This window comes from Triturus cristatus, chromosome 2_1 (assembly GCF_964204655.1).
Source record: "Triturus cristatus chromosome 2_1, aTriCri1.1, whole genome shotgun sequence".
Taxonomy (NCBI): domain Eukaryota; kingdom Metazoa; phylum Chordata; class Amphibia; order Caudata; family Salamandridae; genus Triturus; species Triturus cristatus.
In genome coordinates, this window is record NC_140581.1 from 582,809,111 (window position 1) to 582,825,787 (window position 16,677).

The 16,677-nt window shown below is 49.9% G+C and overlaps 1 protein-coding gene across 2 annotated transcripts in view; it reads right to left on the reverse strand.

Annotated features, from left to right (window-relative positions):
* ARB2A (ARB2 cotranscriptional regulator A) overlaps window positions 1–16,677 on the reverse strand; it is a 1,780,167-nt gene that overhangs the window by 1,319,475 nt on the left and 444,015 nt on the right. For both annotated transcript variants that reach the window (XM_085632474.1, XM_085632472.1), the window contains exon 7: window positions 1,000–1,191. In XM_085632474.1, the coding sequence (XP_085488600.1) occupies window positions 1,000–1,191 (192 nt within the window). The remainder of the gene's footprint in view (window positions 1–999; window positions 1,192–16,677) is intronic.

The window sequence follows — 16,677 nt, forward strand, 5'->3', positions numbered from 1 at the left end:
GTCGGGCAACCCTATTCCTCCGTCATACCAATTGAGAGTAAGCTTAGAAAACGCTATACGGGGTTTACCATCCCAAAGAAGCTGCCTCTGAAGACTCTCGATTTCCCTGAAATAAGACGCGGGGACCGGATCCATCGTGTTTTGGAGCGCGTACAAGAACCTAGGCAGAGCCATCATTTAAAAAAGTACTGCCCTGCCCAGCATTGAGAGTGGAAGGGCCTTCCAGCGCACCACGTCATTTTGAATCTCACTAGGGGAGGGCTCAGATTTCTAGTGTAACGGAGTTTCGAGTCTAATGTTATGTAAATGCCGAGGTACCTGAAACCTTCAAGGGCAATTTGGATCGGGCAAGTGCCTGGAATGACCGGCGGGTCACTCCTAAGGACATACAGCACTGATTTGGAGCAATTTATAGCAAAGCCAGAGTATCTGCCGAAAATTGCCAACACGTCTAGAAAGCAAATCAGTGACTCTCACGGATTGGTGAGATAGAGCAGAATATCATCTGCGTATAGGGAGATCTTATCTTCCCATTCCAATGACCACCGCATTCCGCATATAGAACAGTCCTGTCTGACCCATGCCGCCAGTGGCTCCATGGCCAGTGCAAAAAGGAGCAGGGACAGGGGACAATCCTGTCTGGTGCCCCTACTCAGACGTAAATCAGGGGAATTGCGATTGTTTACCACCACTCGAGCCATCGGGTCTGAGTACAGGAGGCGTATCCAGCCCGTGAATTCCAGACCGAAACCCAGTTTGTCCAACACTGCAAACAGATAAGGCCACTCGACCATGTCAAACGCCATAGTGGCGTCCAACGACACGAGGGCCGCCGGCTCCATAATTGTAGGGATCCTACCCAGTACCCCATACAGAAAAGACACATTTCTTAAAGGTTTAAAATATCAAAATAGGAAAGAATAAAAACACTGGAGGACCAAGACAAATTAGTTTGTTTAATGCAACCAAATTTAAGAGTAAAGGAAATGTCCACCTTACCTCCGTTGCTCTCTTAATATAAGGTATCTGTGTGCCACTCTCGAGATCTTCATTTATGATTAATCGTCTTGCCCACTGACCTGCCCTTACAACACCACTACCATGAATTAAAACCATCAGTTTGTCTTGATTTGTCATTGCGTCTTCACTCATAAAAATAAAACTTTTTGGCTCACTCTCTGTAGCATCAACCTGCAATGGAAATGAAGCCAGATTATAAGTTTATAATTAACAGAAGATCTAAGCATATTAATGGCAAAACAAGTATTTGCAGAAAACACATTTATTTCACCCACATTCGATCTGATGACCACTGGAATATCTTGTATCCATTAGAAAAAAAGTAGCAAAATGTATGCTAGGATGCAAACACCATGGTGTGATAGGATTATAAGGAGATGCCTTCCTGTTAACATTCAAGTCAGGTCAAGTATTAACTGTATTCGATGTGGTCTTAAAATCATAAAAGTACATACACAGTACAGCAATAAACAGAGACTATGACTTTCCATAAAAGCAGAGCTCCACAAAAAATGAATTGATTGCCACATAAATACAGACGTACATTCTTATGAACATAAATAATTTGAAATTTGGAACAAGTGATCAAAATGGATATTATCCAAACTGCACATAGGTATGATCATCGCCAATGTAAAATACCAGCTAAAATGCGTGATTCGAAAAAGCACACACCGTATGGGACTGTAAAAGTTGTATAAACAAGAGTGCTGGTCTCGCATATCTGAAGTTTAGAGGTAAAAATAGTGGGCAAATGTACCAATGACGCAAACTGTTAAATCTTGGGTAAATGGGGGGAGGAGCCTAGCGCGCATCCAAGATGGTCGCGTGAGCACAGGGCTCCCCGGACCCTTGCTGCTCCTCGGAATTTATCCTGAGAATATCCTGATGTGGTTTGTGGAATCTGGCAGATGAAGACCGGCTGAGCACGTATCTCTTTTCAGAACTCGAATCGGACCTGGGAATCCTGAGTTGTCGTTGTTCGAACTTTTGGGACCCACCCGACGGAGGTGCCCGGGGCGAAGGTGAACCGTGGAGCCGTGTCGTAATTGAACAACAGCGGCTGCAGCGCGGTGCCAGTGGCCGCTCTACCACTTTCGGTTTCACTTTCGGACTTCAGGGGGCTGGCCTGCTAATGCAATTGATGTGGCGGGGTGTTTCCTTGGCCTCTGTACGAGGCCTTGTCTCCACCGGCCACTAGAGTGCCCATCGCCTTGGGTCCCCCCGCACCGTTATATTGTGGTCTCTGGTGAGGCGCTGGTCTGCGGTGCCGGTGCCCCTACGACTCTTGATCAGCGATCCCCTTCGGTGTCCGTGACCACATGGGGGGCAAGGGGGGCCCGAGGGGCGTAAGACTAAGGCCTCCCTCCGCGGGGGACCGGTCCAGGCCAACAACATGGACCGCTACACTCAGGGCAGAGGGTCCCCTGGAGCGACCGGCCCCCCCCCGGATGCCGTCGGTGGTGGCGCGACCGTCTCTCCGGAGCTCTCCCTGCAGGACATCATGGGCGCCATTGATGGCATCAGGGAAACCATCGCCACGCAATACGAGGCCCTGGCCCGTAAAATCGACACGGTGGCGATTGAGGTCACCTTAATTCGGGCAGATCTCTCCAAAACAAATGAGAGGGTCCAGGCTCTCGATGTGCGGACCTCCACCCTTGGTACGGATGTGTCGGACCTGCAGGCCGCGCTTGGTGACATTAAGGCGGTCAACGACCAGATGGCCCGGCGGCTGGAGGACTTCGAGGGACGGGCCCGACGCAACAACATCCGTGTCATAGGCGTACCGGAGTCCTCCGACAGCCGCCCGGTTGACCTCCTGGTTGAGGAACTCATCCTCCGACAGTTGGCCCCTGCAGGCCTAAGTAAGTTCTTTGCCGTGGAGCGGGCACATCGAGTTCCGGGCGGTCGGCCACGGCCGGGGGCCCCCCCGAGGCCTATCGGGGCCAAACTGTTCCACTACAGAGACCGAGATGCGATTCTGCAGGCCTCACGGGTCCACGGCCCGGTGCGTCATGAGAACTCATCCATTAACTTTTATCCGGACTTTACCCAACTTGTTCAGAAACAGCGGATGGGATTCCAGGGGGTGAAGCGCCGTCTCCGTGAACTGGGCCTAAAGTACTCTATGCTCTACCCTGCAAAACTCCGGGTGGAACATGAGGATCGGACTGCCTTTTTTGACTCTCCTGTGGCCGTGAGTGACTGGCTGGACTCGTTGCCGGACAGAGGTGACCGTCCCGGGCCCTCTGCAGGCGCCGAAGGTGACGGGTCCCCTTTGGAGTGACTTTTGGTCCTTGATTTTGCCATTTCGAACTGTTCAGCTGGGTTTTACTTCTTTTGTTCATTTTGTCTCACTAGGACCTGTGTGGGGGGCGGGCGGGGACGGGTCCCTTTCCTCCTCCGGGGTCTTTTCGTAGAATGGGGTTAGTAGGGCGACAGGCACACTGCAAGTTGGGGGGGTTTTCAGGCCCGCAGGGGTGCAGGGTGGGGGGAGTTGGATTTGGGGGGGGGGTTGGGGGGAGGGAGGGGTTGTTTTGCTGTGTGTTTTTTGTTTACAGGGCGAGGTATTGATTTTTGTCCAGATACGGGAACTGTGCTACTGACTGGGGGGCCTTTGATCTATTGGAGGGGATGGGGGGGGACGGGTTGAGACTGATGTCATGGAACGTCAATGGGTTGGGGGATCGTATCAAACGGGGTATAGTACTGCAGTATTTGCGTCGTCTTACTCCTGATGTGGTGTTTATCCAGGAGACGCATCTGGTGGGCAATGTCTGTCATGCAATGAACAGGGGAGGATACCGCCTCGTGGCCCATTCTGGTTTCACAACTGGTTCCAGGGGGGCGGGCATTCTCCTGCGATCCTCACTTCCGTTGGATATCACTAGGGTAGTCTCGGATGACAGAGGGCGCTATGTGTGTCTGTCTGGGAGGTGGGAGGGGCAGCCCCTTTCCCTGGTCTCAGTTTACGTCCCCCCGGGCCTCCAGAACTCCACCTTCGCGGACTTGGGTCGAATGCTGCTTGAACTTCCGGATGGCCTTTTGCTTATGGGCGGGGATTTTAATTCGGTGGTTTCGGGTGACCTGGATCGTCACCCACCCAGGGCCCTCCCCGCTGCCCAGGCATGGCTTGGTGGCCTGCTGGAGACCTTCGGCCTGGTAGATAGCTGGAGATTAATGCATCCGACCCAATGTCAGTACACCTTTCACTCTGGGGCGCATGGGAGTCTTTCTAGGTTAGACTATTTCCTTATGCCCGCGGCACAGACTGGTCGGATTCGGGAGGTTAGGCACCTGGCGCGGGGTATTTCCGATCACTCCCCGCTGTGGCTGCTCTTTGACACCGAGACGCGGTCTGCAGGGCGGATTGCTCCCATTAACCCGTGGTACCTGCGAGACCCTATGACTCGCGACAGCCTGGTTAAGGCTATGGACCAATACTTCCTTGACAACGAGGGGTCGGTGTCGTCCGCAATGTCCCTGTGGGAAGCCTTTAAAACCGTAATCCGCGGACACGCCCTCTCCCAGATAGTGGTGGCTAAGAAACTCAAGAGTGAGGCAGTGGTGAAGCTGGAGACTGACATTTCGGGGCTGGAGTCGGCCTTGGAGGCGGGTGTCACTCCGGACGGGCTCCATGCCCTCAGCCTGAAACAGTTTGAATACAGGTCTCTTGTCACTGACGCCGCCAAAAAGTTGTATAGGGAACAGCAGGGTCGATTGTATGATGCCGGGGACAAGGCGGGAAAGTTGATTGCGTGGCTGGATAGGAAGGAGAGAGTGAACCGTGTGGTCCCGGAGCTGTGTGTCTCGGATGGAGTGTGTGTGACTGAGCCTGGTGAGATTGTGGAATGTTTCGCTGACCACCTCCGGGCCGTATACTCCCCGGTGACTGATAGGGATGAAGAAGACTCTCGCCTTCTGCTGAGGGATATTGCTTTGCCCGGCCTGTCTGTCGAAGACCGTGAGTAGCTGGACGCCCCCTTGTCTGTAGATGAAATTGCAACGGCGATTCGGTCCCTTCGTTCGGGCAAGGCGATGGGCCCCAACGGGCTGCCTATTGAATTATATAAGTTGCGCCCGGATAAACTCGCGCCCTTCCTCCGTCGTATGTTTCAGGAGTCCCTTGAGGCAGGCTCCCTTCCTGATGACCAACGTCTGGCAACGATAGTCGTGATCCCCAAGGACGGTAAGCCACGAGACCGCTGTGCCTCCTACAGGCCTATTTCGCTGCTAAATGCAGAGCCTAAAATCCTGGCGAAAGTCCTTGCCAACCGTTTGTTGAGCGTCATCTGCGATTTGATTCATCCTGATCAATGCGGCTTCATCCCTCACCGTAACACCGCTCTTAACTTGCGGCGTCTTCACGGCGCCCTCGCCAGGGCGGAGTATCTCTCCGAACCAGCCGTGCTGGTTTCTTTAGACGCCACGATGGCCTTTGACACCATCGAGTGGCCATTTCTCTGGGCTGTCTTGACCAAATTCGGCTTTGGGGAGGGATTTCTTGGCTGGGTGAAGCTTCTTTACACGGGACCCATGGCTCAGGTGGTAGTTAATGGGCGGGTCTCTCGGCCCTTCGCTCTCGGTAGGGGTACGAGGCAGGGGTGCCCGTTGTCCCCTCTGCTCTTTGCTCTTGCCTTGGAGCCGCTCGCTGCTTGGCTCCGCTGGGAGCCCTCGATCAGAGGGATCCGTTGGGCCCCGGGCTTCGAGGATCGGGTCTCGTTGTATGCGGACGATATTCTCCTGTATCTCACCTCGCCGCGGCAGTCGCTTAATGTTCTCTTTGATGTTCTGACTTCCTTTGGGAGAAATTCGGGTCTAACGATCAACTGGTCTAAATCCTGTGTCTATCCTATCTCCGGTGACCCTCCTCTCTTGCCGCCTCGGCTTCCGATCCAGTTATCTCTGTCCGGCTTTAAATACCTGGGAATATACGTCTCGATGGACCCGGTGGCTCGCTATGAGCAGAATCTCCTGCTTCCACTTCGGCGTTTGAGGGAGGACACGGCTCGGTGGTGTAAGCTGCCCTTGTCCCCGCTGGGTCGGGCAGCACTGTTTAAAATGATGTCTCTTCCCAGATTTCTCTATGCACTTCAGAACTCCTTCGATGTTATTCCTGTGTCCTACTTTCGGGAGGTGGAAAGCCTGCAGAGGAGACTGGTGTGGGACGGACGGGCGCGTATCGCTCTGGCAAAGCTTACTCTCCCCTGGTACGACGGGGGCATCGCGCTTCCCGACATTCGCAGGTATTATTGGGCCTCACAGCTGTCGGCCATTAACCATGCCACGTATGCGCCTGGCTTGAATCCGGCGTATGAGATGGATAAATTCCTGCTTCCCGGCGGCAACTATAACAGGGCACTTTACTCCAGCTCGGCTGGACGGACCCTTACGGGCCCTACTAAGATTGCGGTACGGATCTGGAAGGCGGCCAATGTAGCCTTGGGCTGGAGTGAGCGATTAACATGTGCTACTCCTCTGTTTGCCTCCGACCGCCTGGGAAGTCTTTGGACAACGAAGGGGTTTGAACGTTGGGACACGATTGGTATTAGTAGAGTGGGAGACTTATGGATTAAGGGTGCTGTTAAAACATTCGCGGCGCTCCAGAGCGAATACGAACTTACGGAACGGGAGTTCTTCCGCTACGCCCAGATTCGGCATGCCCTGCTCTCTGTTTTTGGGGAGGGGACCAATATCCCGGCTTCTTCGCCCCTCGAGGACCGCATACTCGACGGTCATGTCCCCGACAGTACTATTTCATTAATTTATAAAAAACTTATCAATAATCGGGCTGACCTCTTGGTGCGCCTCCGGGAGGCGTGGACGGGGGATGGGGTGGAACTGGACGACGAGGACTGGCAGTCCGCACTGTCGTCCCCCAAGGAGGTGGCCATTCCAGCCCGTCTCCGCCTGGTCCAACTTAAGATTCTCCACCGGGTGTATGTGACGGGTCCCCGTTTGGTCTCGATGGGATTTTCTGAAGACGGGCTCTGTAAGCGGGGATGTGGACTCAGAGCCACCTTTCTCCATATCCTTTGGGAGTGTCGCGAGGTGGTGGAATACTGGCGTCGGGTTCATGTGATCATGGGACAAGTCACCGGGGTAGTGCTGCTGCCGGAGGTGCGTCGCTGTGTCCTGAATGTGTGGGAGCCCAATGATTATAACGCGGCTCAGACTCGGTGGGCGGCCCTGGGGAACATGATTGCCAAGAGAGATATAGCGCAGCTTTGGGGTTCCCAGCGGCCTCCCACCGTGTCCGTATGGAAGGAGAACATGGACTGGTGCATGTTCAGGGAGAAGACTGTGTATGTGGCTCGTGGCAAACCGGGGGCATGGGGTGGAATCTGGGGGCAATGGAACGCGTATCGTGGGGGTATCTGTGTTCCCCCCCTAGTGGACACCGATATTGCCTTGTCCCCCTGACCCTTGATGGTTCCCTGCGACTTTTGGGATAATCGAATATAGACGTTCCTCTCCCGTGACCCCCCCCCCCCCGACCTATCATTACTCCTTCCTTTTAGTAGCTATTTGAAGGTCAGAAGTAGAGTCCCCCGGATGTAGCCTGACCCACATTTTTCGCCCTTACGCCTCGCCTTTTGTTTTTATTTGTTATTTATGTTAAACCTATGTATCCTGCTTCCCTAGGACTATCCGAAGTCATGTACGGGGCTGGACCCCGGGAGTCGACTACTGCCTTAACCTCTGTATGATCCTTCCCGAATCTAGCGGCCGGCCCTGGTGGTTGTAGGCCCATGCTTGTAATTGATTTATTGTTCAATAAAATTTTCAAAAAAAAAAAAAAAAAATCTTGGGTAAATTATTACAATATGTAAGGCATAAGGAATGGAAATGTCATCACAAATACACGCTCGTAGCTCTGATTCTTTTGTCCAGCCTCCATTAGAAACCATCAATTGATGAAGCAGATTTAACCTGAAAAAGGTCAGCAACCTGTGGTGAAAACTGGACATCCCCAGGTTCAAGTACGGTTCCATCCCACAAACTGATTTGACCATAATGAAATGGTGCATTGAGCGCTTGGTCACTGCAGAGGCCTCTCGCTCAGCTGTCACCATGGAGTGAAAGGCTTGCTTCAGCCAAGCAATATCCCCTTTCATTTTACGACCTGGGTCTGAGAAAAGTTCCTGTCTGCCCAGATCCGTGAGATTTCTTCTAATAAAAGATAACCATGGGATGAGGGACATATTGTCCAGGTTCAAACAGTCTTGCACTATGAGTCTATTCGGTTTTAGCACCTCCTTCAGCCAAAGGGATAACCATAAAAGCAAAAGGACGCATACGAATGAGATCAGAAATGTACCCCGAAGCCCAATTCTTTGTGGACAGTATCACTGGGAATGCATTGAGGGACGTTTAAGAGACCTTTCAGAAAGATGTTCTCAGCAACCTGTAATAGGGCTTTGGACACAACCCCAAATGTCGCACCTGAAGCTCACTGCAGGAACACATTTGGCCTCATAGACTTTGAGCGTTAAATCAACGTGTGTGGCCTAAGCATCTTGAAAAAGACCTGATGCCGTTTGACAACCCTTTTAAACATCATAAATTTGTTTTTAGAGCAGTGGTGGGCAAGAAAAATGGGAATCTAACAAGATCCCCAAGTAAGAAAAATTCTCGACCCTGCTGCTAAGATGACCTTTTACCACAGATTTGTTTAAACGTGTATTTCTGGGGCCAAAGACCATAACATGGGACTTAATAATTAGTGAAGAGGTCGAGGCCATCCATAAAGGTGACAAATACGTCGAGGAGGCGCTGCAAGCCCTCAGCCGAGCGTGCTATTAGAACAGCGGTGTCCACGTATAAAAGTGAGGGCAACTGACGAGTGGCACATCCAACCCAGATTCGGTTAAGACTGACTCCAGACTGTTGATATAAAAAATGAAGAGAAAGGGGCCCAGGATGCATCCCTGGCACACCCCTATCTTCATTTATGCTTAATCGTCTTGCCCACTGACCTGCCCTTACAACACCACTACCTTAAATTACGTGTGCCTGGTCCATCAGGCACTGGCTTCTAGGTCATTTGTCACTCCCTAAAAAAAGTGGGAACATTAGTTACCGGTTTGCTTTTCTAGGCCTGGTACTTGCCAGGTGACGTATCACCATTCACTGGGCAGAGACAGCACCCCGGACTCACAAAAGGTGGCAAATGGACGTACTGGAGTGGGCGGTAGTGGAGGAAGTACGTTTACGGGGCGTCCACAGGGATGAAATGCTGAGAGGGATCTTGAGAGGTGGAATGAGATGGGGGATCAGGTGGGAGACCTCAACTGGGGACTCACCTGAGCGATTACAGACCACCTCACATAGTGGATGTTCAGGATGAGTAATCCTTTTAAAGTGGCATGTCTCTAGGTAATATATGTGATGTATGCCAATAACATGGTGAGAGGGAGCTGTGAACGTGTGTACTATGATGGAGTTGGTTGACCCTTGCTGTGTTCCCCAGTATGAGTGTTCCCGGGACTTTACCTCCCCTCGCTCCTTTGTGCCACCCTGAGTTCTACAAGATTCATATCCCTGGATCCTTTATAATTGGGATACTCTTCTCCTAGAACTACTGCAACCGTACTGCATAATGTTCTCTATTTATATGCTTAAAACAGTTATTAAAGAGATTTGTCTTTTAAAGTCACATTGACAAGAGGCTAACAGGCAAAAATTAAAACAAGCCGGGACTACCTTTCCCCACCTTAGGCTTCTTTTAAGTTAAGTGTTTCCTTATGTATGCTGTCGACCTTGGCTGGGGTCTGAGACCACCAGAAGATGGCCAGGATAGGGTTATGATCACTCCAAGCGTGCCAAACTACATTGAAATTAAATAAAGAGAGTAGCCAAGCCAATAGAAATATTTAGTCAATTATCGAAGTAGAACCTGACCCATTGAATGTTGGAATTCATGCCACAGGGTTAACATCCCCTTATTACTCGGGTTCACTAGAGCGTGATCTAAAATCAAGTTGTTGGGGGAGTGTTTAAGATGTATTTGATCTATGTCAAAAACATCATTATTATTGTCTCCATACAAACTACAATCTGTGCAGGGGTCCAAGTCGAAATCTCCCAACACCATCAACACCGTAAATCTTGGCGAGCTTACAATGAAACCGTCTAGAAAATGTTTAAGATCACAGATTACGTCCTTCTCCCCCCACCAAGACCCTGTACAGGTTTAGAAAAGTCACAAAAGTGCACAAAATGGGAGGTGAGTGTGTTGTGACCCCCTTCAATTTTACAGCTAAGGCTCAGTTTTATAAAAGTAACAAACCCCCCTTTAGCTCTACAGTGAAAGGAGGGTGTGGCGTTGGAAACAGACGTGGCATAACCATCTAGGAACTGACTCCCCACGACGTCCCAGGTCTCTTGTAGGCAAATAATGTCTGAAGAGTTTAGGAATTTAGTATGATTTTGTCATCTAATTTGCCTTGGGTCCCTGCGATATTCCAGCTCATAAGGGTGCTAGAGATGTCTGGGTGGAGATGTAGAGTGGGATTCTCCAACCCAGGAACTAGTCAATCCTGGATCTCATTTAGGGGCTCAAAGTGATTACTCAAAGGTAGAGTGGGGGACTGTTCCTGAAGACAAGGACAGCTAACACCAAACCCTTAGGTAGAATTCGGTATTCCTGTTCCAGCCCCAGTAAAAAACCAGCAAAGGAGGTAGGAAGGTCAAAGTCTAAATATCGTATTGGATTTTGAAGCAAAGATCTTGCCGGTAAAACCAACAATGCCCAAGCGCTGATGGTTGCAGGATGGGCCCACCCGTGGCCCAGGCTTCACGCGGGTGTGTCCCGTGCCGCGGGTGCCTAGGCAGTGCTTTGAGGCACAAAGGGGCTCCTTCCTCTGCCTCGTGGTTGCTCTTGCCTCCTGGTGCTGCAGAATTATGGGTCTTGGTTGGAGTCCCCAAACAATGATGGTACTCGCTCCGGGCGTTCTGTGCCATGGGAGCGTTGACAGAACTTTGAGGCGCAAAGGGGCTCCTCCCCCTGTTTGGTGTTTGCTGGCGCCTCCTGAAGAGGAATTATGGGGTTTGGAGTCCCCAAGCAATGGTGGCGCTTGTTTCGGGCTTCCCGTGTCGTGGGAGTGTTGGCTCCTCCCCCTTCCTCTGTTGCTGTCGCTTCCTGGCGCCGTAGGATTATAGAGCTTGGAGTTCCCAAATAATGGTGGTGATGGCTCCGTGTTAATCTGCATGACAGGACTTGCCTGCTCTTTCCTTGTTCCACTTTCCAGATGAACTGAAGCTTCACTAGCACAGGTAAAGCAACGTGATAGGCAAACTGCTATGGGGGACAAATAAATATATTTATATTGAGTATCACAGACTTCCTATGCCAACCTTCACGCAAGGAATGGTGGACAGTGATCAGTAATATTTTTACTAGTTAATTAGTGACAGAAATTTATTTTTGGCATATTTCAGAAATATTTAAACTGTGGGTGCAATTTAATCACTCTCCCGAGTTTTCACCCTTAGTGATTGCTCACAAATCAAGCATATTTTCTCTATTCTAGAGTGTGTAAATAAAGAATTTGCCAGAAATGCACTTATCTTGCATATTTTTCTATATCCTCTTCAGTAGTAAATGTATACGTAATAATCCGAGCAGCTTCACATTTTGCAGCATCACAGACAATCAAGTATATTGGCCATTGCAATATGCACAACCCATAGAGCTATTTATCACATTAACAAGACTGCCTGCATCTGCTTAAAGTAGTTGGTAATTTTCCTCTCGCAGTCTCCAGAGGGGTTATTATATATTGCAATAGATTTGGAAGGATGTGCTCCCAAATCACAAGGAGCCTCAAAGAACATTCCAACTTATGTTTTTAATTTCAGGACAATATTTGTTTGAAGTATCGAAGTTTGAGTTTCATGACTTTTTTGAAATTTCTTTGCTACATCTTAGATTTCCTTCATTACCCCTTGCGCCTATAGTTCTCACAGACAGATAGCAGTCATTAAAAGATGAATGTGTCTTTAAGGAGGATGCACATCATGAAGGCATTGCTGGTAAGTGACTATGGCTCCGGGGCGGTATAATGTTCCAAAGCTATTCATGCTTTATTAACCTCACAAAGGTGAGTACAGAATAACATGTATTTGGTTCTGTTTCGCATACCAAAACACCACTGCTACAGGAACTTTCCCCTTTCATCAATCGATATTCACTATATTGATCAGATCTGTTTTTAACTGATTAATAAGTACAGAGAGCTTTCTAGCAGTTCTGAGGTGCTTCCGTAAGGTAGATTGATAAAGGTAATACATCACTATCTGATGAAAAGGAAAACAAGGCATCTTGGGGAAAAATATAACTAATGCATTATATAATCAATACATAGTAAGTTAATGATAAAATAAATTATATTTTTGCAAACATCACAGTAGGAAAAACATGTTTTCATGTGATACTATATTTCAATTGAAAAGGATGCATGGATCCAGAAAGTCTGCATTATTGTAGCTTTTGTATAGCATGACAAGGTCTGAAGCGCTTCTGTGCTCGGAGGACAAAGGCCGAGTTTATTATTTTTTTTTTTATTATTATTTTTTTTTTAAAGAAACCTTTATTTGACTTCAAAGAGGTACAGACATGGGCCGCTAATTAGTACGAGATGTGTTATTTCACCGTTATACAGACATGTCAATCAAAAGATCCCGTCAGTCCATCAGCACTCCGAGTGAAGGCAGCTGTTGTAGTCGAATGACAGTATTAAAGACGGTTTCATCTTTCAATTTAAAACTTATAAACATTTCACACAAACAAGGCAATAAGAATTGTAAGTATCAGTACGTGCTCCCCGGGGTAGGAAATTCCACTTTATATAATCATCATAAATGGTCTGTGACAGAGGAGGGAGGGGGGCCTGGGAGCAGAGGAAAAGTCAAACTGTATCATACTCATAACATAGCAAATTAGGAATGTTCAGCTGAGGGGACAAAGGAACATCCAATACTATTGCCAGAGGAGGGGCGCAGATGTCACCACGATAAGAATTCCACGGACCCCACACCCTCGTCCATTTCCTAGGCTTGCCTCTCGCCACATACACCGTCTTTTCTCTAAACATGCCCCAGTCCATATTCTCCTTCCACACCGAGACCGTGGGTGACCACTGGGAACCCCATAACTGTGCGATGTTGCGTTTAGCCACCATATTCCCCAAAGTCGCCCACTGCGTCTGTGCCACATTATAATCGTTTGGCTCCCACACGTTCAGCAGACACCTCCTAGCTTCTGGAAACAGAGCAACATGCGTGACCTCTTCCATTACCGCATGGATCCGACTCCAAAAGCGAGCCACCTCAGGACATTCCCATAGGACGTGAAGGAAAGCACCCAGCAAACCACAGCCACGCTTACACAATCCATCCACGGAAAAACCCATGCGCATCAGGCGGGGTCCAGTGACATACACTCTATGGAGTATCTTCAGTTGTACGAGCCGAAGGCGGGCTGGAATTGCCACCTCCCTCGGGGAGGCTACTGCCGATACCCAGTCCTCATCATCTAATTCCAAACCGTCAGCTACCCATACCTCCCTCAGGTGGGTCAACAGGTCCGCCCGTTCGTTTATAAGCTTTTTATAAATCAAGGAGATTGTGCTGTCAGGCACGTAGCCATCGAGCACCCTGTCCTCCAGTGGGGAACTTTCCGGGATAGCAGTAGCATCAGGGAAAGCCGAGCACAACGCATGGCAGACCTGAGCATACCGGAAGTACTCCCTATCATTCAGCTTATATTCCGCTTTCAGCATTTCAAACGTTTTAAACTTCCCTTTCACCCAAAAATCACTCACCTTACATATGCCAATCATATCCCATTTCTCAAATCCTTTTGTTTTCCACAAACAGCCCAGCCTTTCTGAAGCATACAGCAGAGTCGCTCGAGTCAGACGGTTCTTCCATCCCATCGCAGCATTCGCAGCATGCCACACACGTACTGCTATCTTTGTTGGGCCTGTCAACTGCACACTGGGAGACTTCGAATAGAGTGCCCTATTGTAGTCCCCACCAGGCAATAACATTTTATCCATCTCAAACGCCGGGTTCAGGGCCGGTCCGTACATCCCGTGGTTCACCGCCGCCAATTGGGCCGCCCAATAATATCGCTTGATATCGGGGAGTGCAATACCCCCATCATACCAAGGGAGTGTAAATTTTGTGAGAACAATTGCCTCTGCAAACTCTCCACCTCACGGAAATAGCGGGCCGGTATGACGTCGAGTGTGTTTTGTAGTGCATACAGGAATCGTGGTAGCGACATCATTTTAAACAACGCCGCACGTCCGAGCGGCGAAAGCGGAAGCCGTCGCCAACCCGAAACGTCGGCCTTTAGTCGTTGAAGTGGGGGGAGTAAGTTCCGCTCATAACGGGCCACAGGGTCTAATGTTATGAAGACTCCCAAGTATTTAAACCCCGACTGTGAAATCTGGATAGGGCAGCTACGCGGAAGGAGAGGAGCATCACCTGAGAGAACGTAGACGCATGACTTAGTCCAGTTAATGACCAAGCCGGAGTTACGACCAAATGAGTTTAGAACATCAAATAATACAATTAAAGACTGCCGGGGAGATGTGAGGTACAGGAGAATGTCATCCGCATAAAGAGAGATGCGGTCCTCAAATTCAGGCGTCCACCTGATGCCCCGCAATGAGGGCTCCCATCGTAGCCAGGCAGCCAGAGGTTCCAAGGCAAGTGCGAAGACGAGGGGCGACAACGGACAACCCTGCCGCGTGCCTCTTCCCAACACAAAGGGTGTCGACACTCTGCCATTCACTACCACCTGAGCCAACGGTTCATCATACAACAACTTTACCCAACCGATAAACCCGGGGCCAAAACCAAATTTCGCGAAACTCTAGAGTATCAAACGCCATTGTTGCATCCAAAGACGCCAAAATGGCCGGCTCACGTATGTACGCCGCTCTGGCGAGCACTCCATGAAGACGCCTCAAGTTCAGAGCCGTGTTACGGTGGGGTATGAAACCGGACTGGTCCGGATGGATCAAGTCGCCAACGACCCTAACCAGACGATTAGCTAAAACCTTAGCCAGAATTTTAGGCTCAGTGTTTAACAGTGAGATGGGACTATAAGAGATACATCGATCCCACGACTTCCCCTCCTTGTGAATCACGACTATTGTAGCAAGACGCTGATCATAGGGGAGAGAGCCCACGTCTCGTGCTTCAAGAAACATTTCGCATAGATGAGGCGCCATCTTGTCCGGGCGCAGTTTATACAGTTCGATGGGAAGGCCATTAGGACCCATGGCCTTGCCGGAAGCGACCGAGCGAATGGCCGAAGCAATCTCATCAGGCGACAACGTCGCATCCATCAGTATCCTATCCTCCTCCGACAAAGACGGCAACGCAATATCTCTCAGCAATAGATGAGAGTCATCCTCAGGGCAATTCGAGACTGGCGAATATACTTCGCGGAAATAAGCCGCGAAACATTCAACAATTTCCACAGGGTCAGTCACACGCACGCCATCCGCTCTCTCAATAACCGGTACCACTCGACTCGCTCTCTCTTTCTTGTCCAACCATGCAATCAATTTTCCAGCCTTATCCCTCACATCGTATATGCGCCCTTGTTGCTCTCTACTCATCACTTTGGCGGCATCGGTGACCAACGCTCAATAGTCAAGCTGCTTGAGACTGAGAACATGCAACTTATCATTCGTAACACCCCGTTCCAGATCCCCCTCCAACTCGGCTATTTCGTTTTCAAGACGAACCACCTCCTCAATCTTGCTTTTCTTGGTGTGGGAAATTAGAGAAAGGGCTTGCCCACGGATCACTGTTTTGAAGGCTTTCCACAACGAGACAGCAGATGAGACTGACCCCACATTTTCATTGAAATAGTGTTCGAGAGACTTGACCAGTTCAGCCCGGACTTTAGGATTACGCAGGTACCAAGGGTTAATCGGTGCTACCCTCCCCTCAGCCCCGGGGGTGACCTCCATGTGCAACAGTAGTGGGGAGTGATCAGAAATATCCCGGGCCAGATGTCCTACTTCCCTAACCATCACAGCTTGGGCTGCCGGCATAAGGACATAATCAAGTCTCGATAGACTTCCATGAGCCCCTGAATGGAAAGTGTATTGCGCCTGTCCCGGGTGCATTAATCTCCAGCAGTCTATCAGTCCGAGGGTATCTATAAACCCACTCAGCCAGGCCTGTGCCCCAGGGAGATCCCTGGGAGGGTGACGATCCGCTCTACCGGATACGACAGAATTAAAATCGCCCCCCATCACCAGAACCCAAACCCCCCCCCCCCCGGGAGTCCCAAGACCATTTGCCCCAAATCAGCAAATGTTACAGTCTGCAATCCTGGTGGGACATAAACAGAAACTAGCGAGACAGTTCTGCCCTCCCAACTTCCTACGAGTGCAGCGTACCGCCCTCTGTCATCATGAATCATATCGTCCACCTCCAACGGGAGAGAGGTTCTAACCAAGATGCCCACCCCCCTCGAGCCAGAAGTGAAACCGGAGTGGACAGCGAGACGATATCCCCGCCTATACATAGCATGGCAAGAATTTCCAATTAGATGCGTTTCCTGCAGAAAGACAATGTCTGGCGAAAGTCGTTTAAAAAACTGCAGCACTACCCCACGTT